At 42.4% G+C, this 19,492-nt stretch overlaps 1 protein-coding gene across 3 annotated transcripts in view; it reads left to right on the forward strand.

Moving 5' to 3' along the window:
* The first annotated feature begins 258 nt into the window (after positions 1 to 258).
* Positions 259 to 19,492, forward strand: part of LOC117397839 (vitamin K-dependent gamma-carboxylase) — a 38,496-nt gene continuing 19,262 nt past the window's right edge. Inside the window, exons 1-5 of one of the 3 annotated variants that reach the window (XM_033996734.3) lie at positions 259 to 560; positions 3,676 to 3,882; positions 13,435 to 13,593; positions 16,524 to 16,689; positions 18,137 to 18,215. In XM_033996734.3, the coding sequence (XP_033852625.3) occupies positions 530 to 560; positions 3,676 to 3,882; positions 13,435 to 13,593; positions 16,524 to 16,689; positions 18,137 to 18,215 (642 nt within the window). In that variant the 5' untranslated portion in view covers positions 259 to 529. Of the gene's footprint in view, positions 561 to 776; positions 839 to 3,675; positions 3,883 to 13,434; positions 13,633 to 16,523; positions 16,690 to 18,136; positions 18,216 to 19,492 lie in introns of those variants that run through there. The other 2 variants (XM_059008585.1, XM_059008586.1) reach the window with 2 other exon arrangements.

Below are 19,492 nucleotides of genomic sequence, written 5' to 3' on the forward strand. Positions count from 1 at the left end.
GACAATAGGAACATCACATCGCAATTGATTGCACCTGTACCAAAATATCACAGCGTACCACTTTCTAACATTACACAGGTCAAGTTTTGACGATGCACTTTGTACCGGGTTAAAACACTACAAACCGGTAGCAAAAATTACACCGGTAAACGTCCTTTAAATCAAAACGGGTTTCGAATATATATAATTGTGGTGTTAAGTTTAACTGTAAATTAAATGGTCCGTTTTCTGTTTTCTGGGAACCAAACAAACACAGATAAACACAGTTCGCTTCAGACAAAATATCTAGGAGATCTTTTCTAGGAAACAACTTGCCGTAAATTGAATTGCCTCCCTGCTGCAAGACTTGTATGCCACTTGCGACATTCCTGGTCTGTTTTCGGTCGCCCGGTGGGATTTTTTTTTTGGGAAAGTTTCTGAGTGTTTACGTGTCGCGGACGGTTTCACCAAAAAACATCCCAGTCCGAGACACACCAGCCTCTGTGAAGCGAGAGCGCAGGACGACACCGACCGAGTGACACTGCCGGGGATGGAGACAGTGATACGCGATAGTTCTGCAGGTAATAATAATATACAAGCATGTGCACACAATACTTTAAACACTTGATTATTTAAATTAAGATAGTTAAAATGCAGCAGCGTACTTGAGTTTGTTATGTTAATGTGTCATTGAGTAAATTACAATTTAAAAATTATGTTTCACTTTCAGTTTCAAAAAGCAGAATAAATAGGTGAATACATACGGTACGGGTCTTTATTTTGCACGATGCTGGCTGCAGTTTTGTTTAATTTATGTGTGATGTCAAGCCTCGCCTAAACAGCATACCTGATTAACGAGGTAAGTTTCGACGAAAAGCTTTCGAATTCTGCAACGCAATAAGTACTTCGATGGAATACAGTTTTCCAACCCTTTTGTGTGTGAATGTCACGCACTGCTAGCACACGTGGGTATCTAATAATAAAGAACACAGCTGAATGTTGTGTTATTTACTTTTGTTGACATGTATGTATTATGAGCAAACTGCACGATTTAAATGATATTTAGACCTAGTATATGTTGTTAAACGTGAATGAGATTATTAGTGATGACACTATGTAACACAATTTTTGTTCCTGGGTAGTAAGTGTTATTTCCTAATTGCTTATGCCTCAAAAGTATAGAAAATGGCTATTATTCCCCACAAACTTTGCTTTTGTGACCAGGACAGTGATATTTTGAAATTTACCTATTTCCAATGAGAAAACGGGCCAATTTGTGTCTTTTCGTTCACGTAAAGTCAGAAAAAAACAACATATGAATCCAAATTAACATGTATTTATACTAAAGTAATACAAAAATGACTACAAAAGATTTAGAAGTGAGTAGTTTTTCGAGATTTACGATTATACTGTAAATCACTTTCACGAATCAGCCCCCAAATGTAGTCTCCCATCATGTTCTTGGTAGCGGCGTTATACTGTCCTTGGTAGCGGCGTTCAAAGTCCAGTATATCCTGGTGGAAGCGCTCGCCTTGCTCCTCCGAGTACGCTCCCATGTTCTCCTTGAATTTATCAAGATGAGCATCAAGGATATGGACTTTGAGGGACATCCTACAGCCCATTGTGCCGTAGTTCTTCACCAGAGTCTCAACCAGCTCCACATAGTTTTCGGCCTTGTGATTGCCCAGGAAGCCCCGAACCACTGCGACAAAGCTGTTCCAAGCCGCTTTCTCCTTACTAGTGAGCTTCTTGGGGAATTCATTGCACTCCAGGGTCTTCTTTATCTGTGGTCCGACGAAGACACCGGCTTTGACCTTTGCCTCAGACAGCTTAGGGAAGAAGTCTTGAAGGTACTTGAAGGCTGCCGACTCCTTATCTAGAGCTCTGACAAATTGTTTCATAAGGCCCAATTTGATGTGCAGTGGTGGCATCAGCACCTTCCGGGGGTCCACCAGTGGCTCCCACTTGACGTTGTTCCTCCCCACAGAGAACTCGGTCCGCTGTGGCCAGTCCCGCCTGTGGTAGTGCGCCTTGGTGTCCCTGCTGTCCCAAAGGCAAAGATAGCAGGGAAACTTGGTAAAACCGCCTTGGAGACCCATCAGGAATGCCATCATTTTGAAGTCTCCTATGACCTTGATGCCATCTCAGAAAAATGCAGATATGTATCCACTTAGGCAGCTGGAACTAAACTGAACTGGTGGGCTTAAGGCCCCTGTATTTATACTACTATTTATATTACTGGAAAGTTCTAGAAGTTACTCCAAGTTTATTCAGCACTGAATCTATCTGGAATGTTCTGGAAAATAGGTAAATTTCAAAATATCACTGTCCTGGTCACAAAAGCAAAGTTTATGGGGAATAATAGCCATTTTCTATACTTTTGAGGCATAAGCAATTAGGAAATAACACTTACTACCCAGGAACCAAAAAAAAAAAAAAATTGTTACACTGTGTGACTGGTGCTGGGTGAATTCAGATTGTAAAATGTTTTCAGATAGAGATAGCAGACAGAGAAGCAGAGGTGGTTGCATATACCCGCTGGCGGCGACGTTTAAGTGAATGCATAAGAATGTTTAGAACTATTTCTCCCATCTAAGCTTGGGTCACGCTTTATTTTAAGTGCCTTTTTTAGTTTATTAACTGTTAACAAACATTGTTCATTTTTAGGTTAGGCTTAGGGTTAGGGTTAATACAAACCTGATTTAATTTGCTAAACATTACTACAGTAACAATCTGAACCGATTTCAAGTAAATGATCGACTGGGTGGGTATTGATTAACCATAGGGCTCCATGTTTGCATTTTTAGCTGGCTTATTTCCATCCCTGTATCTCTGCAAAGACTGCCAATTCTTTTCACTTAATAATCCAGCACATAGTTCAAGACTCCCATGGTATGGTCGACTCCAGCTTTTAGTGTTTTGAGTTTAATTACACACAATATGCCACTTGCATTAGGAGTACTGCAGATCTCCTCTTTACTCTGGTGTTGCTGCCGGTTCTCTGTAATCTATAACTTTACCTCCAACCGCTCATTAAACCAAGGTCTTAGTCTTTAGAAGTAGAGAGCAGCTATAGAGTTGTTTGTGGTTGCGTAGGTTCCTTTTCTTGCTTTTTCAACGTCAGCCTTTTTTAATGTTTGTTCTTTTTCTTGGTGAGAACGGTTTTACATTTTAAAAGATGTACTTGTAGGATCATCAGAGAAAATATTAGACTACTGTAAAGCCACAAATATTTGTGAGTCTGTTGTTATGCGCAAACATTTTTGGAACAAATATCAAACTTTGTATTGATGTATTGCAACGGGTTGCCAACATTTCTGGAGAATAAATAGGATTTATGGGTGTGATTCACCAAATATTTTGGTCGCAAATATTTATAGCTTTACAGTATTTCCCCCCCAAATATTGCTTTTATTATTCTTATTAATAATAATCACTATTCTGGTTTCTATAAAGGAACTAACACATCTCATTGTACCTGTGAAATGAATGACTTCACGTTACTTTACATCACATGTCTCATTATATCCAAAGGTACTAATTTATATGCTTCTGTGTCTTTTACAGGCACTGAAATACATTTCTGGCTGATAGTCTGCCTGATTGGAAATGAATCCTGGACTGTAATCGTTCAGTGGTGCTGTTACTGCATGTTTAAAGTATATGTTTTGTTTGTTTGTTTATTTCATTTCAAAGGGGCTTCTCTCATTGTGTCCTCCAAGAAAAAGGATGTCCACAGCAGGGAGACGGGGACGGGGACGGGCGGAGGAGGTGCTGGTGAGAGCCGCATGAAGCGCCTGTTTGGATTCGAGCTCTCTGACGTGTCGAGCTGGCAGAAGTTTGTTTGCCTGTTAAACAGACCCACCGACCCTGCGTCCTTGGGAGTGTTTAGGTTCCTCTTTGGTAAGATGGGACGGGCGGGCGGGCGGGGGTGGGGGGGGTTTCAAAATGTTTACTTTTAACCTTCTGTTTGAACTCTTCACCCTTTGAAAACCAAGCTTGTTGGACCACCTCAGCATTCATAAAATACAAAGTATTTTGTAGACCGCTAAATGGAAGCAGTGAGAACTGTATTCTAACCAGAAATACTCTCGGCAGCCCCAGAGTAGCTTCTTTATTTTTTTGATCTAAGGACACAGCACGGGATACTGAAGAGCATGAATTCCACAGTGAAGGCTGAGCTTGTTGCCCTGCAAGCATGCCTCAGCCTGCCCTGGACTGGAGGGATGACCCTTTTTCTTGGGCTGTGAGAGAGCAGTTCAGTCCTTGGGCTGTCTGTCTGCAGTGGTGCGCAGAGACAAGTGTATTGCATTGTGTGACGGTTTTGTGATGCTGATTACACTGCTGCCAACAAAGGGCTAAAACTGAGACCACCAAGTGCACTGTGAAGCTGGATTCGAACCCAGGCCTCCAGAGGCTAACGGGTAGAATAGCTCCTCTGCTTGCTGCTGGGTAAAGAATAAAAAAGCATCATGCTGAAAACACTCTTGAGCTGTTCCCATATTGCCATTCGTCACAATATTGATAAAAGGCTAAGAATTGCTGGGGATGCAATATAAATTGCTGCTGTACTCATTATATTTTATACATGGAGAGGATGCCAGCTCTTGATTCTCTCTGCTTCCCCTCTGGTGTGGCTTTGCCGTCTCACACAGTGCATTGTTGGAAGTGGTAAGCCGCTGTTCAGAGTAGTGATTTGTGTGCCGGCCCCTCCCACTGCCATGTGGCTTGTAAACATCTGGACTGTGGCTGCTGACTTCTGTTTTCTGAGCAGCTGGTGGGTGCTGTGATAATTGCTCTTGACAATGTCCTGATTTCATGCCCGCACACGCAGTACAGTTCGTGTCTGTGGGCTTGGGTATGAACCCGTTGGACAAGAGCAATAGCTAACGGTAGGGTTGGACGATAATGACGTGCAGCTATCGATTATCGTCTGTAAATTATCACGATAATCATGGTTATCGGCCGAATAAATAAAATATTTTTATTTCTTGTAATTTATCAAATTTATACTTGAGCAGCATGACAACCGTCAGTCTAAGTCACTGAGTTTAGAAGAAAAAAAACCCCAGCATGCACTCCAGGTGGGTGCCCAGAACAAACGGAGTATAAAAATACACCTATTGTAATTTGTATGTTAATAAATTATGAAGTTTTTGTATAAAATAATATATAGTTGTTTCTTATTTAAACATTTTTGTTTTTTTCGTGTTTATTTTCATTAAAAAAGCCTCCAAATGTATTAATATAACAAAGCAAAATTGCTAACGTTACCTGGAACTATTTTTTTTCTTTACTTGTGTGGCGAATCTGCCGTTAAGAGAATCAAACTACCGGCAGTTTTTTTTTGTGTGTGTTTCTGTATATAGAGTTGTATACTATATGGTTGTATGCAGACAGTTTAATAAAACCAACTGCATATCCTTCCATTAAAAGTTAACTATCTTCTATTTATGCAGCTATCCTTTTTTACAATAGCAACACCATGGTAACAGATTAAAAAATATATATATTATATAGTGCCTTGAAAAAGTCTTTGCACCCTTGAATATTTTGTGAAAGAACAATTATAGAAATATTCAATAAGTAATTAAAAATAAAAAACCAAAAAGTCTTGATTGCATAAGTCTTCACACCCCTTGAGTCAATACTTGGTGCAAGCCCCTTTTGCAGCATTAACAGCCATGAGTCGTTTTGGGTAAGTGTCTACCAACTTAACACTGCAGTCTTCAAGTCTTGCCACAGATTTTCTATAGGATTCAGGTCTGGGCTTTGACTAGGCCACTCAAGGACATTCACTTTCTTCTTGCTGAGCCACTCCATTGTTGCTTTTGCTTTGTGTTTAGGATCATTGTCCTGCTGAAAGGTGAATCTTCTCCCCAGTCCCAGGTCTCTGGCAGACTGGAACAGGTTTTCCTCCAGGATCTGCCTGTACTTTGCACCATCCATCTTTCCCTCGATCTTGTCCCCGCTGCAGCAAAGCATCCCCAAAACATAATACTGCCACCACCATGCTTTACTGTAGGGATGGTTTTAGCAGGGTGATGTGCCGTGTTTGGTTTACGCCACACATATCACTTAGCATTGAGACCAAAATGTTCCACTTTGGTCTCATCAGACCACAAAACCTTCTCCCACATGCGTGCAGTGCCCCCTAAGTGTTTCTTTGCAAAAGCTATGCGGCACATCATATGGCTTTTTTTCAGCAGTGGCTTCCTTCTTGCCACCCTCCCATACAGGCCATGTTTGTGGAGTACTCTTGAAATTGGGGAAAATGTTGACTGTTCAACAATCTCAGCCAGAGACTTCTGTAGTTCTTTTAAAGTAATCTTAGGCCTCACAATGACCTCCCTCAGCAGTTTCCTTAAGCTACGGCTACTGACTTTGGAGGGACGGCCTGATCGAGGCAGTGTCTTGGTGGTGCCAAACTGTTTCCACTTTACAATGATGGACCTGACAGTGCCCCAAGGGATATTCAAAGACATTGAAAGTTTCTTATAGCCTTCCCCAATCTGTACCTTTCAATAACTTTTGGCAGCTCCTTGTTCGGCATGTTTTGCCATTTGCTTCAGATTCACTTCATACAACAGAAACAGCTTGATTCTTCATCCAGAAGTATTCGAATCAGTTGGAACTACTGTGATTGGACACAGGTGGGCTCTATTTAACTTATTATGTGCCTTATTAAGGCAATTTGTTGTACCTGAGCTAATTTGGGTTTGCTATGACAAAGGATGTGAAGACTTATGCAATCAAGACTTATTTTTAATTACTTTTTGAATATTTATATAATTGTTCTTTCACATTGAAAGTGTAGATAATGATCAATGCATTTTGAATTGTATTTTTTAGGCAGCAGAATGTGAAAAATGTTCAAGGGTGTGAAGACTTTTTCAAGGCACTGTATATATATACTGTATATCATGAGGGTTCTGAGCACCCGCTTATTTGTCTCCATGCGGTATATGGGCTGCAGTATAGTACTCATGTCTTTACTGTAGTTTAAAATAAAGAAGCAACACATTTGTTTTGGCTATATTACACGTGTGCCATATGGTTGTGTTTTTGTTTTCATTTTGTAATTGCATTCAATTTACGTACAAAAAAAAAATCCTGTGTCAAAAGTACCACTTTTTTACAGTAATTTTACAGTGAGCCAGCGTTTTTTTTTTAATGTTACAAACAGCAATATTTGTGTTTTCATGTTACAGAACCAGTCATGCTTTGCCAGTGTACAACTTATTATCAAAATGAAACCATAACGTAAAGTTAGAAGCTTAAGCATATTGTTTAAAATCAGTACTTAACTTCCCAATGTACGCAGTGCTCACACGATCATGTTTCACGCCTCATACAGACAGTTCAGTGCTGCTTACTGCTCAATGCAGAGCCGCTTTCTGCTTCATTGGGTCACGGATGATAATTTTGATTATCGATAATAATTTTTCAATGCGATAAAATGATCGTGATTATCGATTATTGTCCCAACCAAAATGAACGGAAGCGCAACACAACTTTCTGCTGTCTAGAGCACACACGGGATGTAAATTCAGCTAGGAAAGGTTTCTTCAGACGCCAGGGCAGCACAAACCCCCTTGTCCTGCAGAACTACCTGCTTCAAATATGAACTAATAAAACTGCTAACATTACAGAAGTTCCAATCCCCAGCCACTAATAAGTCTCCCCGAAGTATACAGTGATGACAAGAAGAACAAGACTCTAGCCTGATTTCTGCCATCTCATAATTAAGCACCCTCGTGATCTGAGCTTGTACGAGTTATAAAATCCACAACTATATCAGCTTCAACTTCATATTATTATTATTATTATTATTATTATTATTATTATTATTATGGAAACTACGTGGCCAGACTCTTAATGGCACCCTTCACTTTGACTGCTGACCTAGAATGGCCACGATATTGAGATCATGTGACTTTTTGGTTTCCGTATTAAAAAAGAGCCCAAGATAATGCCTTGATACTCGGTCCACAGCTGTATTTTTCTGTTTTACTCATTTGATCTCGCATGACGTTCTTTGAATACAGCACTGGGGTTGCTTTGCTCCCATTTCTAGTTTTAGTAACAAATCTCAGCTGGGTGGAGGTGACTGGGTCAGGGGGCAAGTTCATTATTAAGCACTGTCATAACCGATCCTCTAGGCTAATGTACAGTATACAGCGGGCACCATTCATATTTCATTGCTTTATTTTTGAAAGCCTTTCTACTAATTTTTTACCATCGTATATATATATATATATATATATATATATATATATATATATATATATATATATATATATATATATATATATATTGAACTCTATCCAGAAAGTTAGTCAAACAGATACTAAAAAACACATCGCTGCCTGGTACGACCATGTTGACATGAAGACAGATGGATGTGGATATTCTCTGTCCCAAAATCAGAGTCTCCTGGAAATATATTTATTTGCTAAGTGTATTTTTACAACATTCAAGACGTGGGCAAAGATGTTTCTAATTCCTACTACTGAATCTTTTAGTCCCGAGTACCATTATTTAAAGATGTGGATGAAGACATTGGCAAAGACTTCTCAACCAAACGTCTGTCTTATTTTTTAAACAAGGGATAGTTTTATTTTATAAGCCACAAGCCCCTAGCATTTTACAGCACGAGAGAATCCGCCACATGTTTATAAGGGTGATCCCAGGATAACCACTGATCCAATCCCTTGATGCTGTAAAATTCTCAGAGACAATCCAGCTGTGACTTATCCCTGAGGGGTGTAGGTTAATCAAATCAAATAGTTTATTTTTGTAGCTGTTTAATCAAATGTATGGAGCATTCTAGTATTAAGCAAGATGTGCAAAAGACCATGCAAATATAAGGCAGGATTAAAGCATAGCACAGAACCACAGAGAAATGTGTTGATATCTCATTTAAAAGTCATACGTTAGTAGTGGTTAAAAGCATTCCTGTATGAACAAGAAGTGTTTCTTAGATTTTTGGGTTTTTTTTTAAATTTATTTTTATTATTTTTTTTGGTGCTTTGTCTTGTATCATGGTAACCCTAGCAATCAGATCAGCCCCTTCCCTCACCCCAAGTTACAAGTAAAATGACCTCTTCATCCCCAAGGCTTGTTGGAGCTGCAACAGGAGATTTTCTTTCACTGGGTCAGTATGTTTCAAAGAAAGGTCCGTTTGTTCAGACTGCAAGTCTGAAATGTAGATGTACTGTATTTGTGTATTTTGAGTGTCCAAGAAGGAGAACAAGTTAGTGAAAGTTAAGAGGTTTAAAAGACTGCCTTGTTCTTGTGTTGTTTTCTGATCTCAGGGGAGCTGGGCATGCCAAGGCTGTGTATAAAGCAGGGGATATAATTTCACTGGCTTGACTGGGGTATAGTGGAGGTGCTTGTATGTTTGTGTATCACAGTTGTACATACAGCTCTGGAAAAAATTAAGAGACCACTGCAAAATTATCAGTTTCTCTGGTTTTACTATTTATAGGTATGTGTTTGGGTAAAATGAAAATTTTTGTTTTATTCTATAAACTACTGACAACATTTCTCCCAAATTCCAAATAAAAATATTGTCATTTAGAGCATTTATTTGCAGAAAATGACAACTGGTCAAAATAACAAAAAAGATGCAGTGTTGTCAGACCTCGAATAATGCAAAGAAAATAAGTTCATATTCATTTTTAAACAACCCAATACTAATGTTTTAACTTGGGAAGAGTTCAGAAATCAATATTTGGTGGAATAACCCTGATTTTCAAGCACAGCTTTCATGCATCTTGGCATGCTCTCCACCAGTCTTTCACACTGATGTTGGGTGACTCTATGCCACTCCTGGCGCAAAAATTCAAGCAGCTCGGCTTTGTTTGATGGCTTGTGACCATCCATCTTCCTCTTGATCACATTCCAGAGGTTTTCAATGGGGTTCAGGTCTGGAGATTGGGCTGGCCATGACAGGGTCTTGATCTGGTGGTCCTCCATCCACACCTTGATTGACCTGGCTGTGTGGCATGTCCTGCTGGAAAAACCAATTCTCAGAGTTGGGGAACGTTGTCAGAGTAGAAGGAAGCAAGTTTTCTTCCAGGACAACCTTGTACTTGGCTTGATTCATGCCAAAGCTGCCCGATTCCAGCCTTGCTGAAGCACCCCCAGATCATCACCGATCCTCCACCACATTTCACAGAGGGTGCGAGACACTGTGGCTTGTAGGCCTCTCCAGGTCTCCGTCTAACCATTAGACGACCAGGTGTTGGGCAAAGCTGAAAATTGGACTCATCTGGGGGTGCTTCAGCAAGGCTGGAATCGGGCAGATTTGTCTTTGTGATGGACGCATGAATCAAGCCAAGTACAAGGTTGTCCTGGAAGAAAACTTGCTTCCTTCTGCTCTGACAATGTTCCCCAACTCTGAGGATTGGTTTTTCCAGCAGGACAATGCTCCATGTCTCTTAATTTTTTCCAGAGCTGTATATCTTGTAAACTGCTTCTAATGGTGGTGAAACCTGGTTGAGACATTCTTTGCACACGTTGTAGAGTATTAGAATATGGGAATCCAAGTCAGTCTTCACATACATACTATATATCACATTTCTGAATGCAGTATGTCTGAATAACTCCCAGTCCAGTTGTGGTGAATTTTGTTTACCACAAGAATCAGAATCTGGGAATGTATGAATGAACCAGGCAGTCTCACTTACAGTCTGACATACACATGTTGTGGCTAGAGGTCGTGAGATGAATGTTTCCTACGGTCCTGTTTTAATGGTTTAAAATGCAGGGTATTCAAAGCAGCTAGTTTAAAAAAATATTACAGGACCCTGTGGGGAATATGTTCAATCTTTTAAATGTTTACTCACTAATTGCAAAATAAATAAATAATCCTTGTAAAATAAATATCTCCTTTCATTCCTTAAGAAATTGTTGGTCGAATATCCTGTTAAGAATGGCCCTGTAGAGTCTTCACTTTTGAAAATGTTTCTTGTGTAACATTGGTTTGTTTTGACTGGACAGGGATGCACACTTTCAGAATGCATGGCAGGGATTGGTTTGTTTTGACTGGACAGGGATGCACACTTTCAGAATGCATGGCAGGGATTGGTTAGTCTTGACTGGACAGGGATGCACACTTTCAGAATGCATGGCAGGGATTGGTTAGTCTTGACTGGACAGGGATGCACACTTTCAGAATGCATGGCAGGGATTGGTTTGTCTTGACTGGACAGGGATGCACACTTTCAGAATGCATGGCAGGGATTGGTTTGTTTTGACTGGACAGGGATGCACACTTTCAGAATGCATGGCAGGGATTGGTTAGTCTTGACTGAACAGGGATGCACACTTTCAGAATGCATGGCAGGGATTGGTTAGTCTTGACTGGACAGGGATGCACACTTTCAGAATGCATGGCAGGGATTGGTTAGTCTTGACTGGACAGGGATGCACACTTTCAGAATGCATGGCAGGGATTGGTTTGTTTTGACTGGACAGGGATGCACACTTTCAGAATGCATGGCAGGGATTGGTTAGTCTTGACTGAACAGGGATGCACACTTTCAGAATGCATGGCAGGGATTGGTTAGTCTTGACTGGACAGGGATGCACACTTTCAGAATGCATGGCAGGGATTGGTTAGTCTTGACTGGACAGGGATGCACACTTTCAGAATGCATGGCAGGGATTGGTTAGTCTTGACTGGACAGGGATGCACACTTTCAGAATGCATGGCAGGGATTGGTTAGTCTTGACTGGACAGGGATGCACACTTTCAGAATGCATGGCAGGGATTGGTTAGTCTTGACTGGACAGGGATGCACACTTTCAGAATGCATGGCAGGGATTGGTTAGTCTTGACTGGACAGGGATGCACACTTTCAGAATGCATGGCAGGGATTGGTTAGTCTTGACTGAACAGGGATGCACACTTTCAGAATGCATGGCAGGGATTGGTTAGTCTTGTCTGGACAGGGATGCACACTTTCAGAATGCATGGCAGGGACTGGTTAGTCTTGACTGGACAGGGATGCACACTTTCAGAATGCATGGCAGGGATTGGTTAGTCTTGACTGGACAGGGATGCACACTTTCAGAATGCATGGCAGGGATTGGTTAGTCTTGACTGGACAGGGATGCACACTTTCAGAATGCATGGCAGGGATTGGTTAGTCTTGACTGGACAGGGATGCACACTTTCAGAATGCATGGCAGGGATTGGTTAGTCTTGACTGAACAGGGATGCACACTTTCAGAATGCATGGCAGGGATTGGTTAGTCTTGACTGGACAGGGATGCACACTTTCAGAATGCATGGCAGGGATTGGTTAGTCTTGACTGAACAGGGATGCACACTTTCAGAATGCATGGCAGGGATTGGTTAGTCTTGACTGAACAGGGATGCACACTTTCAGAATGCATGGCAGGGATGCTAATTGCTCCCATTTGTTGTGGGACTACATATTGTAGACGTTGATGTTTTTCAGCACAGCAGTTACAACATGAACAGACATGCATTAACAACATGAACAGATTCAGTGTAGTTATGGGTCCTTTAATGAGGTGACAGAGATTGAGAAAAACTGTACCAACGTTTAAAATGGGACTAGTAATTCAATACAACGTTAATATTATTTTGCCTATATAATATGAATTATGTGCTGATCATGTCCATTTGTACGGCAAACACGATAACTGCCTTGATTTTGATTTTCACCTGTTATCATTCACAAGCTATATATTGTAGAGATGATATTGATATACAGTGAATCATTCAGAGCATGTGCATTTTTTTCATTGTCTGAAAGTTTTGCAAACAACCTTGTTACTCGAACAGCCCCCCAGTTACCAAATCTCTTCTGCCCTTCAATACGAAATGCACTAACCAGCCCCTCTCTCTGCTACTCACAGCCAACTACTGATCCTTATTTATGTTTAAAGCTACAGGGGCTGTATTGTATTTTATAAATAAATAAATAATAATAATAGAAGTTTCTTGATTGTTGACATTTCTCATCCATAACTATTAAACACTCAATAGTGATACATTTTGAAATACTAAAATAAACTTCATGAATTCAATGACAAACATTTTGATTACAAGTTGATTTAAAGACGTTGAGAGAGACACTTGTCATTTAATTCATTAAGTTGTTCTCACTTATCCGAAACCAGTTGGGACAAGACCCTGCTCAGAGTGCTGATCGCTGTCTAAACCACATGAAGAATGCAGAGTCTGGTTACGTTGATGCTCCACCTTCATCAGCAAATCTGTAGTAAACCTGCGGAATACATACTGAGACACTTCTCATAGTTTTCTACAGCTGCTATGCATTTTATTATGATAGCATGTCTCGATTTATAGTTCAGTTTGGGGTTTGTATCTAAACAAATCACTTTTCAGGGACATCCCTATGCCAGTTTGAATGTTTTCACTGTATTAAATGAAGTTGTATTCTTGTTTGGCAGGCATGCTGATGGTGGTTGACATTCCGCAGGAGCGAGGGTTGAGTTACCTGGATTATAAGTACCTGGATGGGATGGTTGTGTGTCGATTTCCCCTCTTCAACTTCCTGCAGCCCCTGCCACTGGACTGGATGTACCTGGTCTATGTCATCATGCTGCTGGGTAAGGCGGGTGGTGAAGGAAGCACTGCTCTGTGACTAGGTAAGAACTCCAGGGGGGGGGCATGACTCTGGAGGAGGGGGGGCACTGCTCTGTGACTGGGTAAGGACTCCAGGCCAGGGGGGGGAGGGAGGCACGGCTCTGTGACTAGGTAAGAACTCCAGGGGGGGAGGCACGACTCTGGAGGAGGGGGGGCACGACTCTGTGACTGGGTAAGGACTCCAGGCTAGGGGGAGAGGAAGGCATGGCTCTGTGACTGGTTAAGGACTCCAGGAGGGGGACATGACTCTGGAGAAGGGGGGGCACTGCTCTGTGACTGGGTAAGGACTCCAGGCCAGGGGGGAGGAAGGCACGGCTCTGTGACTGGTTAAGGACTCCGGGGGGGGGGGACATGACTCTGGAGGAAGGGGGGCACTGCTCTGTGACTGGGTAAGGACAACTCAACTTCAGGATCACTTATGCAGGAATGGGTTCATGGAAAAGTTTCAGTCTGGATTTCACTCCGGTCATAGTACTGAGTCTGTAATGACCTTCTCCTGTTTGCTCATACTGAACAATTGTCTATTTTAGTGTTGCTTGATCTTTCTGCTGCTTTTGACACCCGTGGAGCACAGGATTTTACTGGAGAGATTCCAGAATTCCATTGGCATTACAGGCATTGCTTCAGCAAGGCTGGAATGGTTTTGTTCCTGTCTATTACATCAGCACCAGTTTGTCTCTCTGGGTCAGTACTCTTCTGAGACGGGTGACATGAAGTAATGAGTTCCTCAGGATATGCTCCCCCGGATCAATTAACAAATAAAACATTGGATTTCACTGTTAAGCAGAAGGTACTCAAATATATTGTTATTGCTATAAAAAAGGCCAACAAGATGCTCGGATATATTGTGAGAAGTGTTGAATTTAAATCAAGGGAAGTAATGTTAAAACTTTACAATGCATTAGTAAGACCTCACCTAGAATATTGTGTTCAGTTCTGGTCACCTCGTTACAAAAAGGATATTACTGCTCTAGAAAGAGTGCAAAGAAGAGCAACCAGAATTATCCTGGGTTTAAAAGGCATGTCGTATGCAGACAGGCTAAAAGAATTGAATATGTTCAGTCTTGAACAAAGAAGACTATGCGGTGATCTGATTCAAGCATTCAAAATCCTAAAAGGTATAGACAATGTCGACCTAAGGGACTTTTTTGACCTGAAAAAAGAAACAAGGACCAGCGGTCACAAATGGAGATTAGATAAAAGGGCATTCAGAACAGAAAATAGGAGGCACTTTTTTACACAGAGAATTGTGAGAGTCTGGAATCAACTCCCCAGCTGACACCCTGGGATCCTTTAAAATGCTGCTTGATGAGATTCTGGGATCAATAAGCTACTAACAACCAAACGAGCAAGATGGGCTGAATGACCTCCTCTCGTATGTAAACTTTCTCATGGTCTTATGTTCTTTTCCTACTAAACCTGAGATGGCCGTGTCTGTGCTATCTCGGTGCCTGAGTGAAATTCAGTCATGGATGGCTGTAAATTGTCTAAAATCCCAGATAAGATAAGTTTAGCTGAATCACCCTGTATTGAAATTACCTTTGATAACAATCTTTTGACTCCTTTCAAACTTAGGAATTACTCTAGAACTGTGTTTGGACACCCACAGTAGCTCTGTTATAAAGCTCTCATTTTATCATTTGAGGAACACCACCAGATTGAGACCCATTCTATGTGATAAAGATGCTGGGATGTTGGTTCATGCTTTTGTTTGTCTCGGTTAGATTACGTAATGCTTTGTTTGCTGGCCTTCCCCATTCTGTAGTACATCAGTTCCAACTGGTTTAGAGTGCTGACTCGCACACGCCGTTCACAACACAATACTTCGGTTCTCCCTGTTAAATTCAGGACTGATTATAAGGCCCTTCCTATTTACAGTTAATGTTGGCTCCTGGTCGCACCTTGAGATCCTAGAAGTCGTTTGAAATCAGGAGGGGTGAGGAGGGCCTTTTAGTTGTTATGCTCCCCACTTTGAAACTGCATCCCAAATCATATTGGGAATGCTGCACAGTGAAGTCTTTTAAATTCAGTTTAAAAACATTTTTATTGTAACGTGCACTGGGATTCTCGGCAGGAAAAGCTCTATACAAGTGCAAATTGTATTGCATATTATTTCATTAGCATTAAACTGCAGCTAACATGAATGTGAACAGAAGCAGTTTTATTGAACAAGTATGTTTACTAAATGTAAAACAAAATTGCCTGTGTTGATGATTATATATGATAAGTCTATTGATTTGGTTATAAACAACCAAAAAAAGCCTTGCATGTTTTTTGCAAAAAATTCTCCGACAGCATAGAAAGTCTGTTTTTCCATGTTATTCCTCAGCAAATGGATTCAGACTTGTTAATTTCCATCAGCAGCAGATTGAGACCCAATCGATTTCATTTGGGACTCTTATCAGGCACAGTGAGGAATGCGGGCTGGCAGAACTCGATCTCTCCAGCTGGCGCTGATGGTGAAAATTACCTTATGAGCTTCCAATGTGAAGGACGAGAGAAGCGGGTCTTAAATCCCAGAGCAGGGAAAGAATATGTTAACTTGTGAATAAATAAGTCCTTGACAATGTTTAGGTGATCCAGTGGCAGATTGGATTGTAGATTGTAGAGTAAGCGGCTGCAGCCCCGGTATGACGTTGAAATGAGATTGAATTTTATAGACCGATTTCATGGTGCAGATGGAAACGTGGCATTTCAGCAAACCCCTTACTCTGTGATGCTGGCCGCTGTCTTTAATCAACAAATGCTGAACTTTTGGTAGTTCCCAGATTTTGTAGACAGAGCTGTTCCACAGTTAGAAAACTGTACCGCTGAAAGAGTACTGAAGCCAAGTTTGGAAATGGATTGTAAACCCTGGCGATGCCACTCTGTGTCACCCCTCCTTTGTTGCTAGGTGCACTGGGGATCATGCTCGGCTGCTTCTATCGGCTTGCGTGCCTGATGTTCATCTCAACCTACTGGTACGTCTTCTTCCTGGACAAGACTACCTGGAACAACCACTCCTACCTGTACGGGCTCATTGGATTCCAGCTCACCTTCATGGACGCCAACCGCTACTGGTAACACTGCAGCCTCCTGTGTATACACAAACCACCAACCTCTACTGGTAACACTGAACACCTGCTTACGCACAAACCACCAACCACTACTGATAACACAGCAGCCACCTGCTTACACACAGACCACCAACCTGTACTGGTAACACTGAACACCTGCTTACGCACAAACCACCAACCTCTACTGGTAACACTGCAGCCACCTGCTTACACACAGACCACCAACCTGTACTGGTAACACTGAACACCTGCTTACGCACAAACCACCAACCTCTACTGGTAACACTGCAGCCACCTGCTTACACACAAACCACCAACCTCTACTGGTAACACTGCAGCCACCTGCTTACACACAAACCACCAACCACTACTGGTAACACTGCAGCCACCTGCTTACACACAGACCACCAACCACTACTGGTAACACTGCAGCCACCTGCTTACACACAGACCATCAACCACTACTGGTAACACTGAACACCTGCTTACACACAAACCACCAACCTCTACTGGTAACACTGAACACCTGCTTACACACAAACCACCAACCACTACTGGTAACACTGAACACCTGCTTACACACAGACCACCAACCACTACTGGTAACACTGAACACCTGCTTACACACAAACCACCAACCTCTACTGGTAACACAGGAGCCACCTGCTTACACACAAACCACCAACCTCTACTGGTAACACTGCAGCCACCTGCTTACGCAGACCGCTCATTCATTCAGAGACATGCCTACAGTGGATTATTGTAGTTATGCATTCTTGAGAGATATTTTTGATGTGATTTATTTCTCAAGAGCTGGCCTTTGATTTATAGAAAACGATTGAGTGGGTTAACACATATGAATGGCAGCTATTTTATTTAATCTTCATAACAATTTGTGCACTCGTATGCATTTCTACAATTTAGAAAATTTGAAAAATGATCCGCAATTCTTAAGTAACGACAATCACCGAGTTTAACTGGATGTTCATGCAAAACTACTGTGTAAAACTGGAAATGGAAAATGGAGTTTCTTTGACCAGCAGTACTGGAAGTCTTTCATTTCTTTATATGATAGGAGGTTTGTGTGTATTTCTTTATATGTTAGGGGTTTGTCAGGTGATTAGATCCTTTTGAAAAGTTGGACCAGCAGTGCTGCTCTGCACTTTACCATGGCTGACCTAGGTGAACTATAGCATGCTACACAGACATAAAGGCCCAGATCTAGCAAGCTCTTTACCCCAAAATACAAATTGCACTTTCTTATAAAAGGAAAATCAAGCTGTAAATGTTATAAAACCAGTAACTGTGAGCGGCTGATCTATCTCCTTGCTTTTCTGCAGTGATTTTGTTAGGTGTAGAACTGAGATTGTTGCATGTTGTTTGAAATTAAGCCCTTGTTGATGAAATAGCTGAACGTTGTGATGAGACAGTGACTGTTTCCACTCTGCAGGTCGATTGATGGACTGCGCAATGCTAAGAAGAGGAATGCCCATGTGCCACTGTGGAACTACACAGTGCTGAGGACACAGGTGAGTCAGAGCTCTCTGGAACTACACAGTGCTGAGGACACAGGTGAGTCAGAGCTCTGTGAAACTACACAGTGCTGAGGACACAGGTGAGTCTGAGCTCTCTGGAACTACACAGTGCTGAGAACACAGGTGAGTCAGAGCTCTGTGGAACTACGCAGTGCTGAGGACACAGGTGAGTCAGAGCTCTGTGGAACTACACAGTGCTGAACACAGGTGAGTCAGAGCTCTGTGGAACTACACAGTGCTGAGGACACAGGTGAGTCAGAGCTCTGTGGAACTACACAGTGCTGAGGACACAGGTGAGTCAGAGCTCTGTGGAACTACACAGTGCTGAGAGCACAGGTGAGTCTGAGCTCTCTGGAACTACACAGTGCTGAGAACACAGGTGAGTCAGAGCTCTGTGGAACTACACAGTGCTGAGAACACAGGTGAGTCAGGGCTCTCTGGAACTACACAGTGCTGAGAGCACAGGTGAGTCAGAGCTCTGAGGAACTACAGTGCTGAGAGTACAGGCGAGTCAGAGAGCTGCTGTATCAGCACAGGGCTCTGCCCATACAGGGAAGGTATTCTCAACTGAATATTACATAGTAAATATATTTAACACTTTCAGATTTTATAAGTCGTTCATTTTTCATGGTTTCGCAGTTGTTACTCCAGTGTACTATAGTACGGAACCCCTAAAGGGACATGATGTGAATTAAAAAAGATGTTTGTATGGTGAGTGTAACAGGGCGAGCAGCCCTGTACAGGGTTTATTTATTTTTAGAACGGGGTTGGCCCCGGCGGTTTTCCCCCTTGCTCTTCTTAGCAGCCTATGCAAGGGCAGCTGCGGACCGCCAGCATCTTGTCCTGGTCCGTCCTGTCTTGAAGGGAGAGGCAGCTCCTGCTCCTCTCCCTCAGGTGGTGGTGGAAGCAGAGGCAGCTCCTGCTGCTCTGCTCCTGGCGAAGGCGGCAGGGGCTCCTCCCCTTCTGGCTGCGAAGGCGGCAGGGGCTCCTCCCCTTCTGGCTGCGAAGGCGGCAGGGGCTCCTCCCCTTCTGGCTGCGAAGGCGGCAGGGGCTCCTCCCCTTCTGGCTGCGAAGGCGGCAGGGGCTCCTCCCCTTCTGGCTGCGAAGGCGGCAGGGGTTCCTCCCCTTCTGGCTGCGAAGGTGGCAGGGGCTCCTCCCCTTCTGACTGCAGCGGGGAAACCAGCAGGCATGCTCCCTCTGCTGGTGGCGGCGATGGAGGCGGGACCAGCAGACACTCTCCCTCTGCTGGTGGTGATGAGCACAGCAGGTCT

This window comes from Acipenser ruthenus, chromosome 37 (assembly GCF_902713425.1).
Source record: "Acipenser ruthenus chromosome 37, fAciRut3.2 maternal haplotype, whole genome shotgun sequence".
NCBI classification, from domain to species: Eukaryota; Metazoa; Chordata; class Actinopteri; order Acipenseriformes; family Acipenseridae; genus Acipenser; species Acipenser ruthenus.